This window comes from Sus scrofa, chromosome 8, assembly GCF_054392235.1.
Source record: "Sus scrofa isolate SSC_HxYL_T2T_F1_AM1 chromosome 8, Sscrofa_HxYL_maternal_Yorkshire_Landrace_v2.0, whole genome shotgun sequence".
Taxonomy (NCBI): Eukaryota; Metazoa; Chordata; class Mammalia; order Artiodactyla; family Suidae; genus Sus; species Sus scrofa.
Window position 1 is genome coordinate 6,362,421 of NC_139390.1, and position 23,033 is coordinate 6,385,453.

General features: G+C 60.4%; 1 protein-coding gene across 2 annotated transcripts in view; it reads right to left on the bottom strand.

Annotated features, from left to right (window-relative positions):
* WDR1 (WD repeat domain 1) overlaps positions 1–21,920 on the bottom strand; it is a 39,081-nt gene extending 17,161 nt beyond the window's left edge. For both annotated transcript variants that reach the window (XM_021101012.2, XM_084973842.1), the window contains exons 1-5: positions 21,700–21,920; positions 21,119–21,240; positions 9,966–10,056; positions 5,600–5,747; positions 4,321–4,501 (exon numbers count right to left, since the gene is read on the bottom strand). In XM_021101012.2, coding sequence (XP_020956671.1) covers positions 4,321–4,501; positions 5,600–5,747; positions 9,966–10,056; positions 21,119–21,240; positions 21,700–21,715 — 558 coding nt within the window. In that variant the 5' untranslated portion in view covers positions 21,716–21,920. The remainder of the gene's footprint in view (positions 1–4,320; positions 4,502–5,599; positions 5,748–9,965; positions 10,057–21,118; positions 21,241–21,699) is intronic.
* Between the last annotated feature and the right edge of the window lie 1,113 nt (positions 21,921–23,033).

A 23,033-nucleotide genomic window follows, 5' to 3' on the forward strand; every position in this document is an offset into this window, starting at 1 on the left:
GCCACCTCGGAGGGCAGCACCACGCTGTGGGTCTGAGCGCTGCTCCCACCGGGCCCCCCGGGTCTGGCCTGTCACAGCTAACATGCCCCACAGCTCTGGCGGGAAGCAGCTCTGGCGGGGATGGCGTCAGGGCACCTTCCTGGAACCTCTCAGGGTCACCACCTCCCCCACCCTGTCATTTCCTCCCACCACGACCCATCATCACCATGACGCTCCCATCACATCCCCTCACCACTGAGAAATCTGAGAAGGGAGCAATTAGCTAATAATCAGGTAATGCACCCGAGTCCGTCTCCCGCAGGGACAGAGAGCCACTGGGCTCCGTGGCCTGGCCAGCCAGCCGGCCGGCTCAGGTGTCCCCGAAGGCCCCCGCTGCTCCAGGAGCTCCGCTGCGCCCTGCGTGCGGGATCCCCACCCTCGGCTGAAACGCCCTGAGCCCACCTGCCTGCTTCCCTCCTCACGGGCTCGCAGGGGAACCTGGTTCAGGGAGCGTGCCCACCCCGCCCCCTGAGGGCAGCAGGGCCTCCACGGCCAGCGCTCCCGAAGCGGGTTTCCACCTTGACCCGAAACCTGGCCTCGCCCCCTTCAGTCCACACCACCCCCTCACTCTGTGAGGTCCTCCCGCAAAGCGCCTGGAGGGGCAGCACTCCCGCCCGGCAGGAAGCACTAAGGACCCCCCCGCCCCCATCACTCTGGACACATCTGTCCAGCACTTTCCTCCAGAGAAAGAGGACCTGATGGAGGGATAACAGGCTTCTTCTAGCCTCCTCGGTCCGCGGAGCATCCGCTGAGCTCAGCCAGGTCACTCTGCTGCCATCGGCTCAGGAGTAAACAGGGATGGTGCCCCTCGCTACTGACTTCCTGCACCACCACCCCTACCTGCGGTGCTGACCTGCACGGCTCTCGGAACAGCTGACATGGTGGGGGAAGGTGGCTAAGGACGAGGCCAGGCCATCTGTGTGGCAGCCTGCGGCCAGGACAAGGTGGGCACCTGATACAGACGTGACCTCAAGCTTCTGCTTTCTGCCCCGGCATGAGTAAGGAAATAGGAAACAGGAAAAAACCAGAAATCCTTGCATATGAACTAGAGCTTGAATTTTACTGTTCTAGGAAGGCGATACTTGTAGTAACAGCGAAGGCAGATCTCCAGATGAGCTCCCTCCCCCCTTTAGGGTGATGTGAGACACACAGGTGCCACACCACGCAGCATAGCTGGATGGAGGGAAGGCCAGGTGTGCTCACCTGCTCTCAGAGGCTTGGGGAGAGGTGGCAGGCAGTTTCCAGATCACACGGCCATAGCCTGACAAACAGGTGAATGAGGCCCTGGCACTTGCTGCTCTGAGCAGTCATTACGCTGGAGACACACTCTCCCCTGGACAGTGGACACAGGCCTGGGATGAACGAGGCCCTGGCACTTGCTGCTCTGAGCAGTCATTACACTGGGGACACACACTCTCTGACGGACAGCAGTCACTGCCCTGAGGTGCCGGCAGGAGTGTCCATGGTTGTCCGGGCAACCAACCTGCTCACTGGACAGAGGAGGAAGCAGAGGCTGGAGAGGCATGGAAGCTTGTCCAAGGCCATGACCAGGTGCAGACAGATAGGTAAGCTGTAGGCGCTTAATGGGGCCTGTCACCACACATCTGATGTCTCGTGCACAGGGATGTGCTCGGCAGGAAGCGGGAGAGGCAGGAACAGGCCAGGTCTCACCTGCTCCCTTTGGGCCTCAAAGGGGAACCCAAACCCCTGGGCACAGAACACTGTGGACCCTGCTGCCTGCAGCCTCTGCTCCACAGCCCAGCCCCCCGGCCCTGGAGTCGCTTCCCTGGGTGGGCTGGGGCGATACCAGGGGAAAGCTTCCTCCACCCCGTGTTCCCAAAGCCTCTCAGCCCATTTCAAGTTCAGGCAAACAAGGACCCAAGCTGGACCAAGGACCCGGGTGGGAACCAGGACAGCCTGGCCAAAGCTGGGCCATGACTCAGCTTTGCCTACACACTTGCTCTGCCAACATGAGAAGCTGGTTTAAACGAGTAACTCACGAACAAAAGGAAAAGCGATGGGACCCCCGCACTCAGGACAGCAGGGGGCACGTACAGCCCAACCTGCATATGGACGACCACACATCGGGTCTGCGATAGCACTTTCCTTCCACGGGGCTCCGGGCTTCTTCGGAGTTGTTCCAGCGTGTACTGAAATTCAGGACACAACTTACTCCTTTTCGAGCAGCAACTTGAACTTGACCCCTCTGTGCTCCTGACCCCAGGGCCCTTGATAAGGTGGTCAAGAGGAAGGTGGCAGGAGCTGGAACCCAGACGGGGTGGGCAGCCCTGCCCGTTACAGCCTCCTCTGGGGCCGTGAGGGCTGAGGGCAGATACAGACGGAACAGTCACAGCTGACCTCAGGTTGTCACCGCCTTACAAGGCATTTAAGTGGGTGTGAGAGATCCACAGTTGTTCCCCTGTCCTTCCTGCTGGAGGCCACCCGAGTCTGTTAGAATCTTTTCCAACAGCAGCCCTCATGCGTCCGCCAGCACCTCTCCTGTCCTCTCACTCTGAGGGGCTGCGAGGGCATCCTTGTCCTGTTTCCCAGGGGTCCCAGAGGTGCCAGGAGCCAGCTGCAGTGCCGGGCTGCCACCCAATGTCCCCATTCCTGGTCCTCAGTCCCTTCTGATCTTTGTTACGTCTTTACACTGGAAGGCCTGGACGAGCCATGGGCCCAGTCTGGAGATGGGTGCCGGATGGGCCGCAGGGTGAGGACAGCGCTCTCAGGATAGAAAGGAACATGGAAAGAGGAAGAATCTTGGGCCGAGTCCCCGAGCAGGCACATGGGGAAGGCTGGCAGGTGGTAGAGCATAGGGTGGAGCCAACTCTGGACCGAGTCTTGGCTCCGCTCTCCCACCCCCGAGCTGCTCCGGGGTTTAACCCACAGCTGCAAAGAGCAAGCGATGCTCCCGGGCCAGGGAGAGGAACCCTGCCCATCCACAGCCCAGGTCACGGCCCAGTGACACCATAAGAACATGTATGGGGACACGGGGAGTGGGGACAGAGCATGGAGATGAGCCAGGACAGCTTCCTGCTGCCACGGAAACCTCCCCCCTTCCTCCCTGGGCGCAGCGCAGCAGGGAGGTGATCTGACTCAGTGTGACTCACCCCAGGCCCGTGGTATCTCATCCCACTAGAAAACCACAGCCTCCAACAAAGCGCTGCCACCACCTCCCCGGGGAGCCGGCCTCTGGGAGGGGCAGGGCGTCAGGAGGACCCCAGGCTGTAACCCCCGCCCACCCCTGGGGCGCAGAAGCCTCTTGCCAGCCAGCTCTGTACCCAGCCAGCTCTGTACCCGAGCAGAGAGATGTGTCTCCAAATGCTTCCACTGCCCAAGGCCTGTCCCTGGGGACCCGCCGAGGACCGTTGCTGCCCCTCCAGCTACGCCCCGCCTGCTCTTTATGACTCAGCGTAGTCATCAAAGGTAACAGGACTCTTCAGAGAGCCACTCGGGCTCTGAGGACACATCCCCAGACCTCGGGCAATCCCAGCTCAGCCACCTCCAGAGGACAAGGCCAGCCGTAAAGCGCCGTGTGCTCTCCGTACTGCAGCCCAGCGCGGCCATGGCCACCTCCTCCTCTTCCACCGCCAGCTGCCTTTCCAGTGTTCCCACAAGAGGAACTGGGAGGAGCAGGCTCAGGACCCCCCTCCCAAGGCCGTCCCCTGCCAGGCACCCTCCAGCCTCAGGCCTTTGGGGCAGGTAATGAGCATCCCGACTGTGTGGCTCAAAGCCTCGGTTCGCAGGCTCTCGTGCCCACCCTGCAGATGGGAAGTGAGGCTTAGAGGCTCAGGCCCTTGTTCCAGTCAGGGAGCACAGGCAGGGCTGGGACTCATGTCCCGAAGGCCTGAGACATCCCAAGGGGGCATTCAGAGCACACACCCACAGGCAAAGCACCTAGTTCTTCTCACTGTGTGCCATGTCACAGGAGAGACCCCGCCTTTACCACCTCGCCTGGGGTGGCGGCAGAGGGGACAAATCCAGACAGCTCTGCAAGCCCACTTCCTCTGCCACCCTGGTGGCTCCGCAGGTCTCAAGCTGGCACAGCCAGAGGGCAGGCTGCCGTTGGGCCTGGGCTTCCCTTTCATACAAGGCACCTCTAGCCAGGACGCTCGCCTGATCACACAGCGTGAGAGGCACCCTCCCCTTTCGCTGCGTACTGGAACCTGGAACCCAACCATGCCGGCATTAACGCTATGTGCCACCAGCATCTAGCAGGTCTAGACGCCGCTGGCTTCACATATAAACCAAACACCACCCTCCAGAGCTAAGCCCACTTACTCCAATTGTGAACTTGAACTTGAACGGTGGCCCCTCAAAGAACGCGGCGCAGTTGTCGTCGCTGCCAGTCGCCAGGCGGTATGGCCGGCTCTGCTTGATGTCCACGCTGTTGATGACTTTGTTGTGCCCCGTGATCTCGCCCACAGAGGAGCCGCTGTCCCACAGGAAGACGGCGCCGAACCTTCCCGGGAGAGAGGAGTCAGGGAGGAAACATCAGTCCCGAGGGGCCCCGAGACGGGCAGCTGCGGGGCCGGCGCTCAGAGGGCAGCGGCGCGGGACGGCGGCACGCTCACAGCGGTGCTTCTTACACGCCCCCCGAGGGAACAGACCACAGGCGGCACCCAGGACTCCTCTAAAGGGTCGGAGGACAAGCAGGAGTGGCCGCAAGTGCCTCTGGGAAGGAACTGGAGGTCTGTGCCTTGCGCCCGGGCCTGACGAGCCCCCCACGTGAAGGTGCCTTGAGAGCAGCCGCCGGGGGGCAGCTCCAAGGCTTTATTAATTCTGCAACAGTCTTACCGGGGTGGAGGGACCAGGAAACACACCAGCTGCTAGAAAGCAGACGCTGCCTTGCTCTCAGCTGGCAGTCAGTGCAAAGGTATTTGTTTGAGTTACTACTTGTGATTGAATGAAAAAGGAATTAAGACCAACAGGAGTGACTTGGAAGGCTTTGGCGGAAGGAACACCCATCAGAACACCCACGAAGAGGAGCTTCTGCATAAGGGAGCCCAAGACAGCGCCGGCCAAGTTCAAGTGCTTGATGGTAGCAGAGGTGATAGGGAGGGAACTCGGACTGCACTTGGACTAAGACACCCGGGTTGTGGTACTGACCCTGCGGGTCACTGGGCCCCTGAGTGCAGCAGCCCCTGAGGGCCGCCTCTCCTCCCCCTCCTCCTTAGTAAGGTGACTGTGGGGTGTGTCCAGCCTCCCTTGTGACAGGTGTGGCCACAGGGTAGATAGATGCTGGGAGGGACTCCAAAAATGCTCTTAGGACCCCCGTCGCCTTCACCTCCTCCCTTTCCTGCTGCCTGGAATGTGGGCACGTGGCTGGGGCTCCAGGGGACAAAGGGTCAAGGGTGTCAGATCAGAGGAGGTGCCCAGGCCGGGACACAAACCCTGGGGGGCTGGCACGCGTGTCGCTGAAGCCAAGCATGAAGGAGGCCCAGCACACACACCAGTCCAAGCCGCACCGCTGTCACCGCGCCCTCCCACCGGGGTGCCCAGGAACAGCAAAGCCAGCAAAGCAAGGGACACGGGCGGGAGGGGCCGAGGCCAGACTCACTTCTCCCGTCCTTCCCCGACCACTGCGATCCTCTTACTGTCTTCCGTCCAAGCAATGTCCTTGATCTTCCCAGCGAAAGGCTGGTACTCGTACTTCAAGAGGTGCTCCTTCTGCGTGGTGTCCCAGATCCTCAGCTTCCCAGATACATCTGCGGACGCAGCGGGGCTGTGAGAGCCGCGTTCACTACCAGGCTGGGGCCGCGTGGGCACAAGGCACACCCACGGGGCACCGCCCGGGGTCCCCAGGCCCTGGAGCCGGCCCGGCTGTAGGAGGCAGCGTGTGCATCCGTCGTAGACCACAGCCAGCTGCTGTCAACCAGTCTGCGGCGTCGTGAGGACCAGTCGGGGCCTGTGCAGCTGCCCAGCCGTCACAGGGATGACACACCCCCCACCCCGGGGTGTCTCGAAGCCCACGGACACGAGGTGGCGAGCTCCCAGGAAGTGGTTTGCTTTACGATGTGGTGTTCCTTTCCTGGGAGGGGATCGAATGGCCCCGGGCAGCTTCCCAAACACTTGGTCTTCATTTGCAAAGTGTGACAACACTAGCGGTGCCGTAGGGGACAGGGGCTGCAGTAACCCGCAGAAACGTGGGCACCTGGGCAGCCTGTGCCCTGCACAGCTGCCCCACCGGGGTCTGCAGGCCCCGTGCCCCCGCCAGACTCCCCCTCCACGTCTCAGGCAGTCAGCAGCCCTGACAGGGAGTTGGGAGACAGGTGGGTTTTGGAAGGAGTCATTCGACAGACAGAGCTTGATGCCAGGCCTGCTGTCACTGCAGCCTCTGCAGCGGGACAGTGATTAGGTAACACCCCCTTCCTCCCTGCCACCATCCTGTCCCTAACTTCCCAGCTCCAAGCCCAGCACACCCCTTCCCAAATGAGCAGGAGAGTGGACCATTTCACACCAACGCTCGAGGCGTGGGTCGGGGCAAGTCCCCCACAGCAAAGCTCACGTGGTTTCCAGGACCCCGCCGCCTGGGCACTGAACGCAAACTACAGCACCATAGCCTGTTCCAGAGGGAACAGCTTTCTCCTCCCGTTCAGGCCCAGCTGCAGCCAGGGCCTCCGGGCCTCAAACACCACTGACGACACCTCTGCAACGGGGGGGCTGCCCGGCCACCAGAGGGCCGTTGTGATGGCAAAATGAGTCAACATGCAAAGTCTCAGACAAGCCCCTGGGACACCTACATACTTGCAGTGAGTTAGTTTTAACTAGTCAATGAGTTACCTCAACCTCTGCAGAGGCCCTTCCCTGTGGGCAACCACGCGGGTTCGTATCCAGCTATGGCCAGATGAGGGGGACACTAGCCTCCCTCTGAATGGCACACAAGAGGGGGGTCCCAGGGCCTGGTCTCTGGACAAGGTCCAGCCAGACCGCCTGGCACGTGGCCTGAGGCGGGTTCCAAAGTGGACCCCCGAGCTAGTGAAGCTCCTTGGCTGAACCAATGGCCCAGCAGGAAGGAAGAGGAAGTGGCCAAGGCTGGAGCTGGAAAAGGAGCCGTGCGTGGGCAGGAAGGACCCTTGAGCCCCCGTGTGTGTGCTCACACGCACACACACGCTGGGCTGCATGGTCCCGGGCTAAGGCCAGCCCAGGGCGCTGCCCAGAGTCATAGAGAAAACAGCATCTGCGGCACAAGGCCAGTGTGACACCCACCCCACAGCCCAGAGGGGCCACTGCCCGATTCCCTGGGCTCAGCAGGAGACCTGCCTGCCCCTCCCTTGACACAGGCCCTGCTCCAGGCCTGGCATCACAGTCTCATTCTCCCACCGCCGCCTGCCCAGACCCTCAGCCTCCTCCCATTGGCCCGGCTGGGGAAAGAGACAGCGGGGCTGGGGACCAGGAGTTGGAAAGTGACAGCGGGGCTGGGGACTGGGCACTCAGGTCCCATCTGATGTGGGCAGCCCTGATCACGTGCCCCTGGATAACAGGCCCCGTGCCAGGTGCTGGGGGTGCAGCACAGACCAGGCATCTGCCAGGGCTCGCTCACACACACACACCCACACCCATGCACTTGGTGGACACAGGACCATGATGAAAAGTACCACAGTAGGACAGTGCAAGGGGACAGATGTGACAGTGGGAAGGAGCTCTCTCCCCCCGCAAGACCCCCTTCCACACGGGGAACACACGTCCCCCCTTCCACAGACGGTGAGCTGCATCAGGGCAACGGCCGTCGTGGTGAGCCTGCCCCCACACCTTGGTGCCCAGCGCACACCAGCTTCCTGGGTGCGGGGGTCGGGGAGCCAGCGGGCCTTTTGGTGCCTTGGAGGCCTCTGCTCACACCTGCTCTGCTCCCACGTTCCCCACCTGAGCAAGCCCACAGCCTTGTCCTCGGGGCACAGGAGCCCCTACCCAGGAACCCCCACCCCACGGCCTGGGGAGATCCCCTAGAAAGCTAGAGATCGGGAGGGAAATGGCTCCCCAAAACCATCACACAGGACGGAGGGTCTCTGAGGGCAGAGACTATCGTTCTGTCTGGGGCGTGGGCTCCTTACCCGGGCCTTCTGGAAGGTTCCATCATTTAGCAGAACGTGGACCAGCCAGACCTACAGGGATCTGATACCTGCAGCTCTAGGAGGGGGTGCAGGCTTCCCCAGGTCCTGGAACCCCACCCTCACGCCGTCAGCCCGAGTGCCAGGTAACCCACTTAGCCAGAGAGGACGGCACCTGCTCCGCCCCAGACCCTACACACCAAACTATTTCCATTTCTAGCCCAAGGCCCTAATCTCTGCAGTCAATCTCTTGTTGTCTTCACTCCATTCAAAGGACCAGCTTGCTAGAAACATAAAACACACCGCCCACGGCCCTGCCTGCAGCCCAAACCTCCCTCAGTGTAGAGGGGGACACGTCAGACGGGTCCTTTCCGTATGTGACCGTCCTTTGCAACGGTCTCTGCGCCAGCCCTCTGCATTGATTCTGCATCAGAGTCTGAAGACCGCTGAGGCCTGTCTGGTTAACGACCTCCGGGGACTGGAGGGCAGGCCTGGGCCCGAGAATGATTCAGCAGCTGGGCGGCGGCTCAAAGCGCCAGGCAGGGAAGCTGCGCCAACCACATTTCTCTCCTGAAGAGACACAGGTTTAAAAAGGCAGCAGGGCCAGATTGTAGGGCTTTAAGTAAGAGGCCTTTTGAGGGGGGCAGGAGTGGGGGAATCCTGGGGCTGAAATAAATCACAAGATATATACACATGGAGTCAGAGCAGGTTTAAACTTAAAAATCATTAAGTGCCCATGACGTGCCGGCTCCTGGCCGAGTCCTCTGCACACAACTGCAGGCAGCCGGCCTCAGCCGTCAGCTCGCATGCCTGTGGCCCGGTGTGCTCAGGCACTGTGACAGACACCGCGTGCCCTGGGGTGCCCCAGTGCCAGGGCCGCCCCAGGCACTTTACACGCACTGCTGCCCTGGGTTCTGCCCACACCATTCGGTAGGTACGAGCAGCCCCAGTTTACAGAAAAGAAACTGAAGGCCTAGGAAGGTAAGTTACTGAAGGAGGGCTGCACAGCTAGTCGGGGGTGACCCTTTTAGGGACAGGCCTGCGTGCCTGCCACGCAGGAAGCCAGGGCAGTGTGGACGAATGGCCACCTGTGTGAGGGGGCCCCACCCCCCACTGGCCGGTAGTCCCTCCAGCAACTGGCTCATTTCGGTCACTCTCCAGGGTGGCTGACAGCCCACAGCAGCTCGTCCGCATCCACCTGGCTCTTGCTGGGGCCGAGACCAGGCTGGGTGCGGGCGAGGCAGCCAACAGGCATGGGCTGAGTGTATGAATGAATGAGTGGGAGGCATGGGGTGAGCCACTCACTTCTGTGCCTCCCTCTCTCATCTGTAAACAGTAGAAGATCCACCTCAAAGAATGAGACGAATCAACACGAAGATCTCCACCTCCTCCTGCTGCCCTGCCTCCCACTGAGCCACAGGAAAGCTGGCTGGCTGGAGCAGGGCCAGAGCTTGCCCGAGGCTGGCATTGGGCGTGGTACAGGGAAAGGAGAGCAAGAAAGGTGACAGAAGACAGCTGCAAGTCAGACACAGACAGAGACACACACACACACACACACCGGGATACTATGCATCATGATCCAGCCACCAGCAGAGGCCTCTGGTCAACGTCATAGGAGCAGGTCTGCTGACCTCCCAGGTGGAACCAGCTGGGACACTGCCAGGTACAGAGGTCTGGAAAGTGGCTTTTTGGTGGCTTCTACTTTCCTGGTCTGCCCCAACTGAAACTCGCCACACTGGTTTCCACCTGCCACCCCATCCTCCCTGACCCTCTTCCTCCCTCCTCCCTCCCCACCCCAAGCCAGGCACCCAGCTGGGCTCCAGCACTGGGGGGTGGGGCCTCACCACCCGCACCCAGGAACCAGCGAGCAGAGGGTACCTCCAGAGGCGATGTAGAAGCCGCTGGGCGCGTACTTGGCCACCACCACCTGATGGGCGTGCTCCGTGTAGATGTCAGCCACGGCCGGGTTCTGCGGGAGGAGAGCGCAGTGAACACAGGGCGCGCCAATCGACTGGGGCAGTCACGCTACTTCCTGCTCCCGGAGTCACGGGTCGCAGTGGGAAAATCATACACACACACACACACTGAGGTCAAGAGCTCCAGAAAGACAATCCCAGAGGTCCACATACCTGCCTGGGTGACAGAATCCTAGATAATTTTAACTCTTTTGTAAAATCTGAGCTCATTTTCTTTCGTCTGCTTTTCTGTACTTGCCAGAGCACAAGCAAGCATTTGTGTCAGAGATATAGGAAATTAAAGTTTCATTAGGAAAAAAAAAACCTATGACTTTCTTGCACTGTGGGAAGCTGCCAGTTGCTGCGGCATTCTCAGAGCCATCAATTCCCAGGTCCCCAGAGCCAGTCCCCCTGCTCAGAGCCAGCCCTACCCCAGGCTACCAGGCACTGTCTGACCTTAACCAGAGCCTCTGGGCTGGAGGTGCGAGAACAGAGGGGGGCCGGCAGGGGGGAGCCTCCTCGCTGAAATCCCTGGTTTGGGAAACTCCCTCCCGTGGCGCGGCTCCAGGGCTGGCTGGACTCTGCAGCAAGAACGGGGCCGGCATCTGTCTGGGAGCACTTTACTCCCCAGCAATTACGTTTTCACGGCTAACGTACTCAAAGCAGATCCTGGTGCTCCCCCACTCGCACCTCCCACACACACACACAACCCGAAGCACACGCCGAGAAGCTCTGGATCTGTCTCCGAGGCTAAGCCTTCCTCCAGGAGGGAGGGGAGACCCGGCCGCCTCATCCCTGCTTTGCAGGGAACAGGAGCCCTCTGCAAAGAGGCAGCTGTGCACACCGCAGGTCCCAGAGAGGCTGCTCTAGGCACATCTACCCGACTCGTACAGCCCCTGCTCTTCCAGCCACCCTGGGTCTCCCCTCCCTGCTTCCCTACACCCCTCGACAAGGTCAGATGGATGCTTCTCAGCCTACAGGCCACCCCCCCCATCCCACCACACTAAGCCCAGAGAAGCGCCCTAAGTTCTAGCCGGTCAGCTACCCTCCCGCCACTCCTGGAAGCCCCCTGTCTCCGGCAGTGCTGTGCCCTCGCCAGCAACACCTCTCTCTGCTGCTAACACCCACTTAGCAGGCCTAACCGGGCCATCTGCGCCAAGCCGCCCGTGATGGCCACGGCTCTCTCCTGCGCTTCCAAAGCATTTAACACGTCCCCAAGGCAGTTATGACACACACCGTACTCCCCGGCCTTCTTCCTTTTTTGGCCAGGCCTGTGGCATGTGAAAGTTCCCAGGCCAGGGATGGAACCTGCGCCATAGCAGCAACCTGAGCAGCTGCAGTGACAAGGTGGGATCCTTAACCTGCTGCACCACAAGGGAACTCCGTCCCTGACCTTTTTGTCCCTCTCCTCCAACTTTCCTTTGACCTGCTTCAGGTGCATTTATCTCTCTGGCCATCACAATGGTTAGCAAATAACAGATGCTCAATAAATGTTTTGGGGGGAACTAAAAAGTTCACACGGTCCTCTTGCCCCTAGGACCTAACACATCAATCAATCCACGGCGGAATAAACATTCGCTAAATGAAATTAGAAACGTATCAAGCATCTAAAGAAACTGTGAATGGCAAACGAGCACATGAAAAGGCGCTCAGTGTCATTAGCCTTTGGGAAATGCCAATCAGGACCACGACGGAAACCACCACATCCCCACTAGACCTGATACAATTAAAGGCCTAGAGCATCAAGGGTTGGCAAGGACGGGGGGTGGGGTACAGTGTGCAATGCTTACCACGACGACAGAGCCGGAAACTAGTTTGGCTGCTTATTTATAAAGTCAAACATATACACAAACCCAGCTACCCACTCCTAGGTATTTGCCCAAGAGAAATAAAGGCGCGTGTCCACAAAAGGGCACACAAGCATGAAGGTTCAGACAGCCCCCACAAGTCCACCCCGCCCCTTGCCTGGAGAAACAAACCGTGCTGTTGGACTGGTGGATACGACTCGAGCCCAGGCGGGAGCCTCAGAAGCCTTACGCCGAGTCGCCAGAGACCGATCCGCAGGGGTCCTCTGTGATGAGCCTAGAGAGGCGAGCCCACAGGCACAGGGAGCAGGTCGGGCCGCCAGGGCCCGGGGCAGTGGAGAAGCCCCTGGACCGCGAGTGGTCTAGAGGGCGCTCTGGGAAGGACCGGAATGGAATGTTCTGTCGTGTGATTTCCCGTGGTGGTCACGGGATGGCGTATGTGTGTCAAAACTCCAGTTGTGCACTTAAGTAGATGTCCTCGTGTCTCAATGACCCCTCCGCGAAACAGCACTGCCCGGTGTCCACTAACACGCACCTCATCTGACCCGTTCCGTCCCAGGCTGGTCCTTCGCATCCAGATGTTCTAACACAGACCAGCCTCGTGCAAAGAAGCTGGTAAAAGCGGTGGTGGCCAGGCCACGGCCGCCAAGGCCCGTGTCCAGGCATCTACAGCAAGGCTGACTGAGGGGACCATGGACAAGAGAGCCATCTGGAGCGCAACTAATGCCCAGGCTGGATGTACAGCTGGCACTGCCCTGAAAGGGTGGGCTCCCTGGGCCCTGGCCGGTTGGGAGTGGGATGAAGGGTGGGGGTTGGAAGATGAACAAGCAGTGGCACAGGGAGGAGGTTCTGCCCTAAAAGATCGGGGTGAGTGAAGCCCAGGGCTCGTCCCCGCGGCTCCTGGGCAGGTCACACAGCACCGGTCCGTACCCGCAACACAGCTGAGGGCAGGTGCTCCAGGCTGAACACAATGAACAGAACACATCCATCCGCCCACTGCTCCGCACAGAAATGACACCGCCCCGTCCCCACTGAGCCCGTGCAGGCCAGGCTCAGCACAGGCACTGAGACCCTCCAGCAGGCGGCAGCTCTCCCACTGCCCCCTCCCGCTCCTGTGGTCTCCAGAGAACAGGTGGGGTGTGAGGTTTATCAGGAAGGGGAACGAGACAGAAAGGAAGGAAGCCAACTCCGGGCACAGCGGGGAGACCTTCAAAAGGGGCTGGGAGGTCCGGCCGAGGGTGTGAAGCTGGGGAGCCCCTCCCAGGACTTCCTTCCTGCCCAGCCTCCAGCAGGGAACAAGGGACTTCAGGCAGAAATCAGGAGGAAGCCCTGGCATTCGAGGCCTGTGGGCGCCTAGCGGATGTGGGCAGAGGCTAAGAGGGCTCGCAAAAACCTCCCGTTGTCTTTCTGAGACCTGGGGCTCATGCCACCCTGCCTGTCACTCTCTACCCTGGCCTGTCCCAGCCCTGCCCCCACCCGTGACCCCAGGCCTGTCCCAGCCCTACCCCCACCTGCAACCCCAGGCCTGTCCCAGCCCTGCCCCCACCTGCAACCCCAGGCCTGTCCCAGCCCTGCCCCCACCTGCAACCCCAGGCCTATCCCAGCCCTGCCCCCCACCTGTGACCCCAGGCTTGTCCCACCCTGTCCTGTCTTCTCAAGTAGCTCCCAACCCCACCTTTTTGCTCCCGGCCAGACTCCTTCCAGCTCTTCCTGGACTGTGACACTATCATCTGAGCTGATCCCTCTGCCTCCCGTGGATCCACCGTCTCAGGTCGCAGGTCTGACGGCATCGTTCAGAGGCCTGCTCAGGGCCCAGCACTGCAGGTGCCCAGGGCCCATGGAGGCGGCGTCCCCAGCTCCCCCATGTGTGTGAAGCCCCCTCCCCAGACCAGGGAACTAAGTGACCTCCCTGGACAGCTTTCTGCTCTCCCCCCTCTCAAAACAGGCTACCACACAGAAGGGGGTGACCCCCCTCCCCGACTCTTTCACATTCCTTTGTCCTCCCAGGCTCAGGTACTGGGGCAGAGGGGGTCAGAGGTCACCACCGCACTGTACAGGTGAGGTTACAGGGCTGGGCAGCTTTGCCAAGGCAGGCCTGGCCCCTGAGAACCCGAGGGTCATGTGGGGTGGTGGGGAAGGCCGCCCGCCCAGTGTGGCTGCGGGACACGCACTGCGGGAGGCCCCCGCGGTCCCCTGCAGCCTCCAGAAGGCGCTGGGCTGCCTCCAAACTTCAGGCGAAGCGAGCATGACCTTCGGGACGATTAGGTGTCCGGAGCACTGGCTTCCCACACATACCCAGTTCCTGGAAGCAGGCGCTGGTGGCTGGGCCCACAGAGCAAATGCAACCTGCAGGGCCCTCTGGACACTGGCGACTAGGGCCCAAATCAGGGGACTGCAGAGTCACCCGGCTGCAAAGCAGCCCCACAAACCTCAAAACCTCTAGTTCCCAGACCTGCAGGCCGGAACCCAGAGGCTAAGCCTGATCACCCTGCCTCAGGGGACAGTGAGGTGGCCCCAAGTACAGTCCATTCAGTCCTCCAAAAACCTCCCCGCATCCATTCCGGGCAATCAGCCACCCAGGCGGGAACAGGTGAGCTCTGCCCTTCAAGGTGCCCTCTCACCCAGAGGGACGCAGCCCTAACCTCTGATCCAAAGGCCACTTCATTCCGCCCGGTCCCTCCTCCACCAAAGCACTAGCTGTGACATTCTTCCCTTACTGGCCTCCGTCCCAGATAACCTTCTCCTCATTACCTCTATCACTCCGGCAAAAGGCCACCTCCTCCAAGAAGCCTTCCCTGATGCCCCAACCCGGAAGAGATCCCTCCTGGCCCAGAAAGCCCACGCTACCTTCCCTAACCTCCCACCCCACGGCCCTTAGTACTCCCTGCCTGGGACTGCGTGTCATTCTTTTGCCCACTAAGCTTCTCACTAAGTAGACCCCACAGAGGGCAGGGCCCAGGTCTGATTCGCCACAGCAGCCCCTGAACACCCCAAAGGACCAGGGCATGGGGGACCCTGGCGGCCGATTATGGAGGCACAACCATAGATGCTGACGACCACTCTCAGTCACCCTGCGGGCGGCGTCTGTTGATTCGCTCTGAAACCTCACGACAGCCCCTAAAGATAACCTCAGCACCCCACTGTACAGGCGAAGAAATGGGGCAGAGACACGGGGTGACGTGCCCAAGGCCACCCGGCTGGTACGTGGCGGGGCTGGGACCTGGACTCAGCTAAGAGCCTTTATTCTCAGTTTTACTCTCTTGCTACGACTGGTAGCCTTGGTAGCCCGAGTCCTTAACTCAGGGAACAGAGGTTTGCCACAGCTACCTGCCTGGGAACCAGGTGGGGCCAGGGGTTCAACCGTGGTGGCAGGAGAGGCCACTCCCAGAACGACTCTGCACCTGTCTCCCAGCTTAGCTCCCCCCGCCCCCAAGCAAACCAAGCCCTAGAACAGGGGTCTGCGGGGCTCCCCACATGACGCTGGGCACACCAGCGCCCCCGCACCCAGGACCCGGCCGCCTCCCTTCCTGTGTGCCCTCTTCCCTCTGCCTGCCCAGGGCTGCCCAGGCCCTTCTGAGGAGTCGTGAGAGGAGACAGTGGTGGTGACCACTCAGGTTCAAATCCCAACACCCCTCGGGGCGTTGGGGTCCTTGTCGCTAAAAAGAGAGAGTATCCGCCCAACAGGGCGGTCGTGACGGCGGAGGCGGCACAGAAATTGTCACGGCCCGGGCGACCCTCTACAGACACTTGTGAACTGGTTCACGCTGACCAGCCCCCGACTCTCTCCATCCTTACAGATGTGGGAAGTGAACCAAAGGAGGCCAGTACAGGCCCACGCAAAATGTGCTCGGCCAAGGCCAGCCCAGCTGCTAGAGGCAGGGCCCAGGGCCGCGCGCTGACGAGGGAGCAGGGGCGCTCCCGGGATGCAGGCCCGGGATGTGCACGTGAGTCTGGGGCAGAGGGGCCACCCTTCAGGGTAAGACTCCAGAGGGCAGAGCTAAGGCCTGTGGGTGAAGCTATGAGCATGCCGACCAAAGCTGGGGACCCAGGTCCACGGGCGCATCACTAACCACGGCCAGGGAGGTGCCACCCCAGACTCTGGAGAACAAGTTTGAAGGCCTTTCCAACACAGGGGTCTACGTACCACCAGTAAAAAAGCGCGGGGCGGGGAACCGGGCAGGGATCAGGAGGCTGGGGCAGCTTGCAGTGTGACCAGGAACAGGCCCACCTCGCCCCTGGGCCCAAGCATGAGGCTGCGACCTCTTCTTCTTTCCCCTCAAAGACAGCTTTGCTATCCTGCCCCCAGGAGGGGAAGGAATGTTCCAAAAGGACACTGAGTCCAGAGCTAAGAGGACACGAGCTGAACTTTCAGCTCTGGGCACGTGTATTCCCTGTCTAGAGTCTGACCATCTCTGCAATCTCAATCCTCTTCCTGAAGAACTCTTACTCACCCTCCAAAACCCCACTCAAAAGTGCCCTTTCTCCAGAAGCCTTCCCTGTGGCTCTGCAGCACAGCCGGTTCCTCCTTCTCGTTCCCAAAGCACTCAAGACTCTCTCCACTCAAAGCACTGACCTGGTGTGTTAGAAGGCTACCGACTGGGTTCTTCAGTGACATTGGGGGCTGGGAAACTCTCTGCTGCTGGACAGTCCTGTGCATTGTGGGATGTTTGGCAACATCTCTGACCTCTACCCACTAGATACCAGTAGCACAAAAATGTCTTCAGACATTGCCAAACATCCCTCAGCAGGGTGAGGGTGGGGGTGGGGGCAAAACCGCCTCACAGAGAACCACTGATTTAATCTTGGCACCACGGGGACAAGCAGGGCTCGGCAAGACCGGGAATGCATGTGGGAAATGCCAAGATGGGAGGGCTGCTTGTACCTGCTGATGATGCATCAATCTTTGAGCAGCTTCCGAACTGATCTCCTGCCTCACACCGCAGACACGGAACAGCTTCTCTGCTGACCTGACCACATCGGCTGAACCTTTACATGGCTCAGGTGGCCCCAGGACAGGGCCAGGCTGTCACAGGGCTGCCTGATCCCCGGCACCCAAGCCCTGACCCTGCCCCCACCCCAATGCTCCAGCCTGGAAACTTCACCACCCGTGCAGGACCCTCTCGCAACCCTGGCTGCATCTGACTGGTCTCTTCCCTGGGCCCCAGGCAATCAGCACCACCCACCCCTCAGGGTAATGACACGTCTCTTCTTCTCAACAACAGTCATGTCCGAGTGTCACCTTCCCTGACATCAGGGGATGCCCTCTATGATTGTTAACGGTGGGGACACTGATGTCACAGCCAAAGCACCTAAGGGTCACTGGACTGACAGCCACGTGACAGGCCAGTCCCCAGGACCAGGGCCCTGTGCAACTCTGGGGCCTTCAGAGACCCAGCATCTCACGTGGCAAGGGTCAGACCCCAGGTCCTTCCTGGCCCTGGACCCCATGCCTGTGCTGCCTGCTTGTTCTCCGTCCAGGCAGTGATGGGACACTCCACTTCCTTCTGCCACCCTGGCGCCCGTTTCCCTCCCACTCAAGGCAGGGCCTGTGTCTGTGTTCCCTGCAGGGCCGGTGGCCATCCCAGGCACACGAGAATCGGAGGCACATGCGATAGGACAGAAGGGACAAGGTCAGTCCTTCTCCGGCCATCTGTCCCTTCCCATACACACCCCCACCCCCACATGGAGGGGATGCGCAGGTGGCCCTGCTGCGCCTGACTGGCGGCAGATCGCCCGCACTCAAGTTCAACATTCCCCGACCTGGTCCACAGCCCGTTCAAGATGAGTCCCCTGACCCTGTGCTTGGACGCACAGCAGTGTCAACCTGCTACAAACACTGCACTCCCTGGAATCTAACTTTATATATGTATATATATTTTTTCAAATATACCTATTTTAGTTCTGGAACCTAGGGCCTGGATATGATAAAAAGCAAGCCCCAAACCTGCCCTTGTAGCCAATCTGTCGGCTGCTTCTGGAAGCGGAGGGGCCTCTGCCGGGAGGCTCACCGGCCAAGGCTGTGTTACAGGGAGGTGACCCCGGGCAGTTTAGAATCCTAAGAGGCTCCTTCACATCCACGGGGTAACCTTTCCAGACCCCACAGCGGGCGGAGGGCAGGGCGATGCAGGCCTCGAGGTAGGAGTGTATCAGGTCCCCTCTCTGGAACACTCCTTTCTGGAGGCCCCATCACCGCAGAGGACTTCCTCTCCGAGGTGTGGCAATTGGATGTGTTGAAAAAAAAAAAAATGATAAGAAACACTCTTGGCTACAAGCTTGAGTGCCCTTATGCTGCGTGCACAAAACAACTTTAAAAGCAACAAAAGGAATGACAGCCGTGGGACGTCAGCAAGGTCTGATGCCTGCTCGGGGTGAAAAGACGTGGACCAAACAAAATTTAGGTCCAGAAGCCTGAACGGGGCTGAGGCTTTCTTACTCCACACAGAAAAGCCCTCAGTGGCTGCCTGTGATCTCCATGCACACAGCCTGGAGGCTTTCAAGGCTTTTCAATCCACAAGTGACGTCCTGAGCACCTACTATGTACCAGACGCTGTGCTAGGCCCGGGCGCAGGTTGCAGTGGCTGCCGGCCGGCCGGCTCCCCACACAGGGTCCGCACCGAGGGGGAGACGAGGCCAGGATGGAGCACCATTTAGGGGGGCCCTGCCCCTCGACCACATCGCCACAGAAACCTAAAGCCAAAAGGGTAGCGAGCCATGCAGTTAGTTGAGGAAAAAATATCCAGAAAAGGCCACAGCAATTCCTGCGTCCTGAGACCCCAATGCGGTGCGGAGAGCACGCAAGCAAGGGTGCCTGGAGCCGGTGGGAGAAGGCGGGCAGCGGGGGAGGTTGGGGCTGCAAGGCTGGACGGGGAGGCCCGTGGGCCTTGTCGGGGGAGTGTAGGCGCCACGCCGTCTCCTATTTTAACATAACCAGCCCAGCCTCGGTGCGGGGCAGACCGAGGAGCCCAGGGTGGAAGTAGGAAGAGCCGCTGGGCATTGTGTCTTTGCCACCCAGGCGAGAGTGCAGGGCAGCGTGGAGGAGGGTAGAAAGTGGTGAAAATCTGATTCTGAGGTCTCCCAACACGACCAGCAGGGTTTACGGAAGAACTAACCCGGGGCGGAGGAGAAGGGGAGGAAGAAGTTCCAGGCTGGGGCCTGCACAGCAGGGGCAACGGTGGCGCCGCGGCACCTCTGGGGAAGACCACGTGGGGACCCCCCAACGCGGCTCGGGCACGTTCAGTACGAGCTGCCAAGCAGACATCTGGCGGACATCCTGGGAGCTGGTCCCCACCTCCCTCTCTTCTCTAGCCCCTGACCCACCAGAACACCTCCCTTCCTGTTTCCTCAGCGCCCCCGAAATCCCTGTCTTCTTCCCAGGCGCACGCTGCCCTAATAAAAATCACCCCCACTCAAGGTCCCCCCCATCAAACAGAAGCCCAAAGGCCCGATGTGCGCGCAGAACAGGGAGGAAGGCACGAGCCGCATCCCCGGGCCGTCCTGGCCCCGCGGAAACTTACAAATACATGGGAAAGGGCCTCAGAAGAGAATGGAAAACTCTGGGGTGCCCATAAAAATGAGAAGCTCAGAAGAACAGGGAGAATGGGTGCCACAAGTCAGGGAACACCTCCTGCAAAGAGGGTGCTTGTCTGCGGCTGTAAACAGCGTCTCCACCGGAAGCAGCTCCAGTCACTGGCCGCCTTCACCTCACTGACCCCCGTTCTGAGCAACGGGCCCACTGTGGGGTGGAAGGAGATGCTGGCTGTTAAGAACCTTTCAGGGTACCACACACACAGTGGGTCTTCATGTGCAGTCTCCCACCTGTGAGTGTAGCCCGCCGGGACCCGCGCGCCTCTTTAGGGGCAAACCCAGGTATCCATCCCGCTGATGCTCTTGCCCATTTTACTCGACAAACTGCAAGTGAGTGTCTGCCTGGACCCCCTCCACTTTTATTTTCTCATGATCTCAGAGCCTCTCTGGAGGCCTTCAGATTTTTATGATCGAAGTTCCCAGCGGTGTTTCCCCCAGTTCTGAGCAGGGCAGGATCAGCTTTCTAGGAATCCCTGTCGAGCAGAGGCGCGCTTAGCACCTTCAAAGTACATTCACACCCACCCACCCCATCAAGTGAGGTGCCCAGGATCCCAAGCAGGGCAGAAACGGCCAGCCGCAGCTCCGGCTCCCGGGGGACCGGCTGGCAGAACCCGAGACCGGGCAGAGCCAGCAACACCCAGGACCACACAGAGGCCTCTCTTCTCAGACAAGGAAACCAAGGCCCCAGGGCACCCTCACTCCCTCCCGAGAGCAAGATGTCTCAAAAGCGACACCCCCAACCCCCGCTCCCAGGGTAAACTCACCCAACACTCCTGAATTTCAGTTGACACTCCTTAGCTGCATCACCAGTCAAATCATCCACCCACACACTGTGCACAAGGCCCCACCCCGAGTGCAGGAACCCCCCCCCCCACTCCCAGTCATGCAGGCACCTCCCGCATCCATCCCCCACTCCACTCAGGCTGAGGCGAAAGAAAGATTGCAGTGTGCAATTCCAGCCGCAGAGAGACGGACAAGCAGACTGGGTCATTTCAATAATTACAGAGAAGTAACGGAAATTTTCGAGGAGTTCCCAGGGAATGGGTTCTAGAAGCATTCTCTGCCTGGGTACATGCAAATGATTCAGGGGAATAAACTACTTCCTGATTTTTGCCCTGGGGGCTCACATCTGCAGGGGGACGATCAGGCTGGAGTGCAGAGGCCTCCGTGTGAGTCTGGGCTCCCCCACAAGGGGAGGCCTTAGATGTTAAATGATTAAACCTAAGTGCCATTTACCAAGTGGTGGGAGTGAGCCAGCCCTGCTGGGCTGGAGGGTCGCATCCTCTCACTCAGGGGGGCCCAGGGAAAGTGGGGGCGGGGGGCTCATCCCCCATCTCCATTTAACAGATGAGGAAACTGAGCCTCAGAGGCCCAAGGCGCCAACCACCCCAAGGTCAAGCAGCAGCTGCCCGGGTCTGCCTGACCCTTACAACCAGAGCCCCTATTCTCATAAACTGAACTGATCTGAGCCTCAGCATCCCCAGCGAAGAAAGGACCCCGGAGAAACGTGAAATTGCCTTCCTGGGCTTCCGAGGTGTGGTCCCAAGGCCGAGGGGGCGTGGCGTCCTCTCCCCAGGCCACTGGGCGGAGGTGAGGGGGGGAAGGGGAAGGGGAATTAACCTTAACCAGAGAGCTGCGCCCAGGGAAGGAACCGGCGCCCGGTGGGGGGAAGGGGGTAGGCACTCACGTCGATGTTCCTTAGGATGACGCACTTTCCATTGGTGTAAAGAAAATTGTTGCCCTTGGGGTCGCCGCCGATGATTTTGGAGACACCCCTCTCCACCTGGGGGAGGCTGGCGAACACCTTCTCTGCGGAGACACACACACACAGCAGGGCACATGAGGGGCAGCCCCGGCCTCGGCCGCCCGCCGGGCTGAGGACGGAGGGGAGGGAGGGATGGGGGAGAAGGAGAGGGGCCCCGGACCGGTCTCAGCCGGTCACCTGTTGCCTCCACCCAGAGGGGCAGCCGCCACTTTGAAGGAGTGCAGAGACGGCGCGACTTCCTGGTCCGCACTCCCCACCAGGCCCTTTCAGGGGTGCGGGGGTTGGCCGGGCCCGGACCGCATCGCCAACTTTGGGGCGTCCCCCCGGCGGGGGATCGCGGCCCCGAGCCCCCGAGGGCGGCGGGGCGCTCACCGGCCTGAGCGCCCACCCCTCCCCCGCGCCCGGGGACCCCGCCAGGCTGCCCGCGCCCCGCGCCGCGCGGATGGCCAAAGGGGCCAGGCAGGGCGGGCGCCCACCCGGGGGCACCGGGCCGCCGCACTTACTGATCTCGTACGGCATCCTTGCCCACTTGTTACCGCGCCGCGCTCGCCGAGAGCCTCCGGGCCGCGCGCGCCGCGAGTCAGACCTGGCAGAGGCCGAGCCGGGGACAGGGGCCGAAAGGCGGCGCCGGGCGTGCCGGGCGCGGAGGGGGCGGTCCGAGGCCGGGGCTCAGAGGCCGGCTCGCGCCCTGCCCTGCGCGCTGCCGCTGCGGACGCGCCGAACCCGGAAGCGCGGCCCCGCGCGCGGCTCGCCCCCAGCTTTGACCATATATAGTCAAGCGCTCAGCTCTGCGGCTGCGGCCCCGGCGAGCCTGCGCGGACCTGGCCGCGCCCCTCCCCCCGCTCGGGCCCCGCCCAGGACGCCCCGCCTCCGGAAGTGACGTAGGCTCACAATCCCGTGAAAAAGCGGCGCGGGCCGGGCTTGGCGTCAGAATGCTCCCGGGAATGGGTGGGCTGGGGAAGTGCTTCTTGGGTTGGGAGGAGTGGGAAGTAAGGGTGGAAGGGTGGGCTGCTCTGGGAAGGGGGCTGCTTGAAGGCACTCCGTGCTGAACTTTTTTGGCGACGGTGAAAGCAGCGGAGCTCCTAATCGTTTTTTTTTTTGCCTGTGTTTGCGTAGCGGGCGTTCTTAGAGCCCCCCGGCCTTTGGGCCTAGTGAACGCCTGCCCTTTGCTGCCTCTGCGAGGTGCCCACTTGGGGTTTTTTGCGAACATAGGGGCGTGCTTTTTTTTCTTCTCTTTTCAAAGCTTGCCTAGTTGGGAGTCGCGCTTCCTTGAAAAAAGCAACGGGCCGGAGGAACTTTAGGAATGGGCCAAACTGGGCCCAAACTCTTAAAACTTAATTTTAGAAAGCCAGGAATCCAAGAAGAGCAAAAAGGATGTGGGTCCTAAGAAAACTAGGGCTTGTTTCCTAGTGAGAGCAGAAAAAAAGGGAACTTGCGCTTGTGAGATGGAGGCAGCGGCTTATTTGTTGAAGGGGAGAAAAAAACAAGGGTTTTGAGACGTTGTTTTAGACCCACTCTTCAGTGGGAAGAGGTAGTGCCTGTCTCTGGGGAAGGGGATAAAATGCCCAAGCTAGAAAACTTCGGGCGGACCTTTGGCTTTGTTTCTGTAATTACTGGGAAATACTTCTGGGCTCTGTTCTCAAACTGCATCCTTCTATCTTCAAACTGTAAAGGACCCGAGGCCCAAGCTCGAAAACCTCTGGGTGAATCTTGGCTTTTTTCTCTACTAAAAAATCCTCTAAATTCTATTTCCAAATCCTCTGCTTAATGGTCCTGCCGCACCCTGAACTCGCACCTGAGTTAACACAGGTGTCTCCCATCTGGTCTCTAGGCTTTT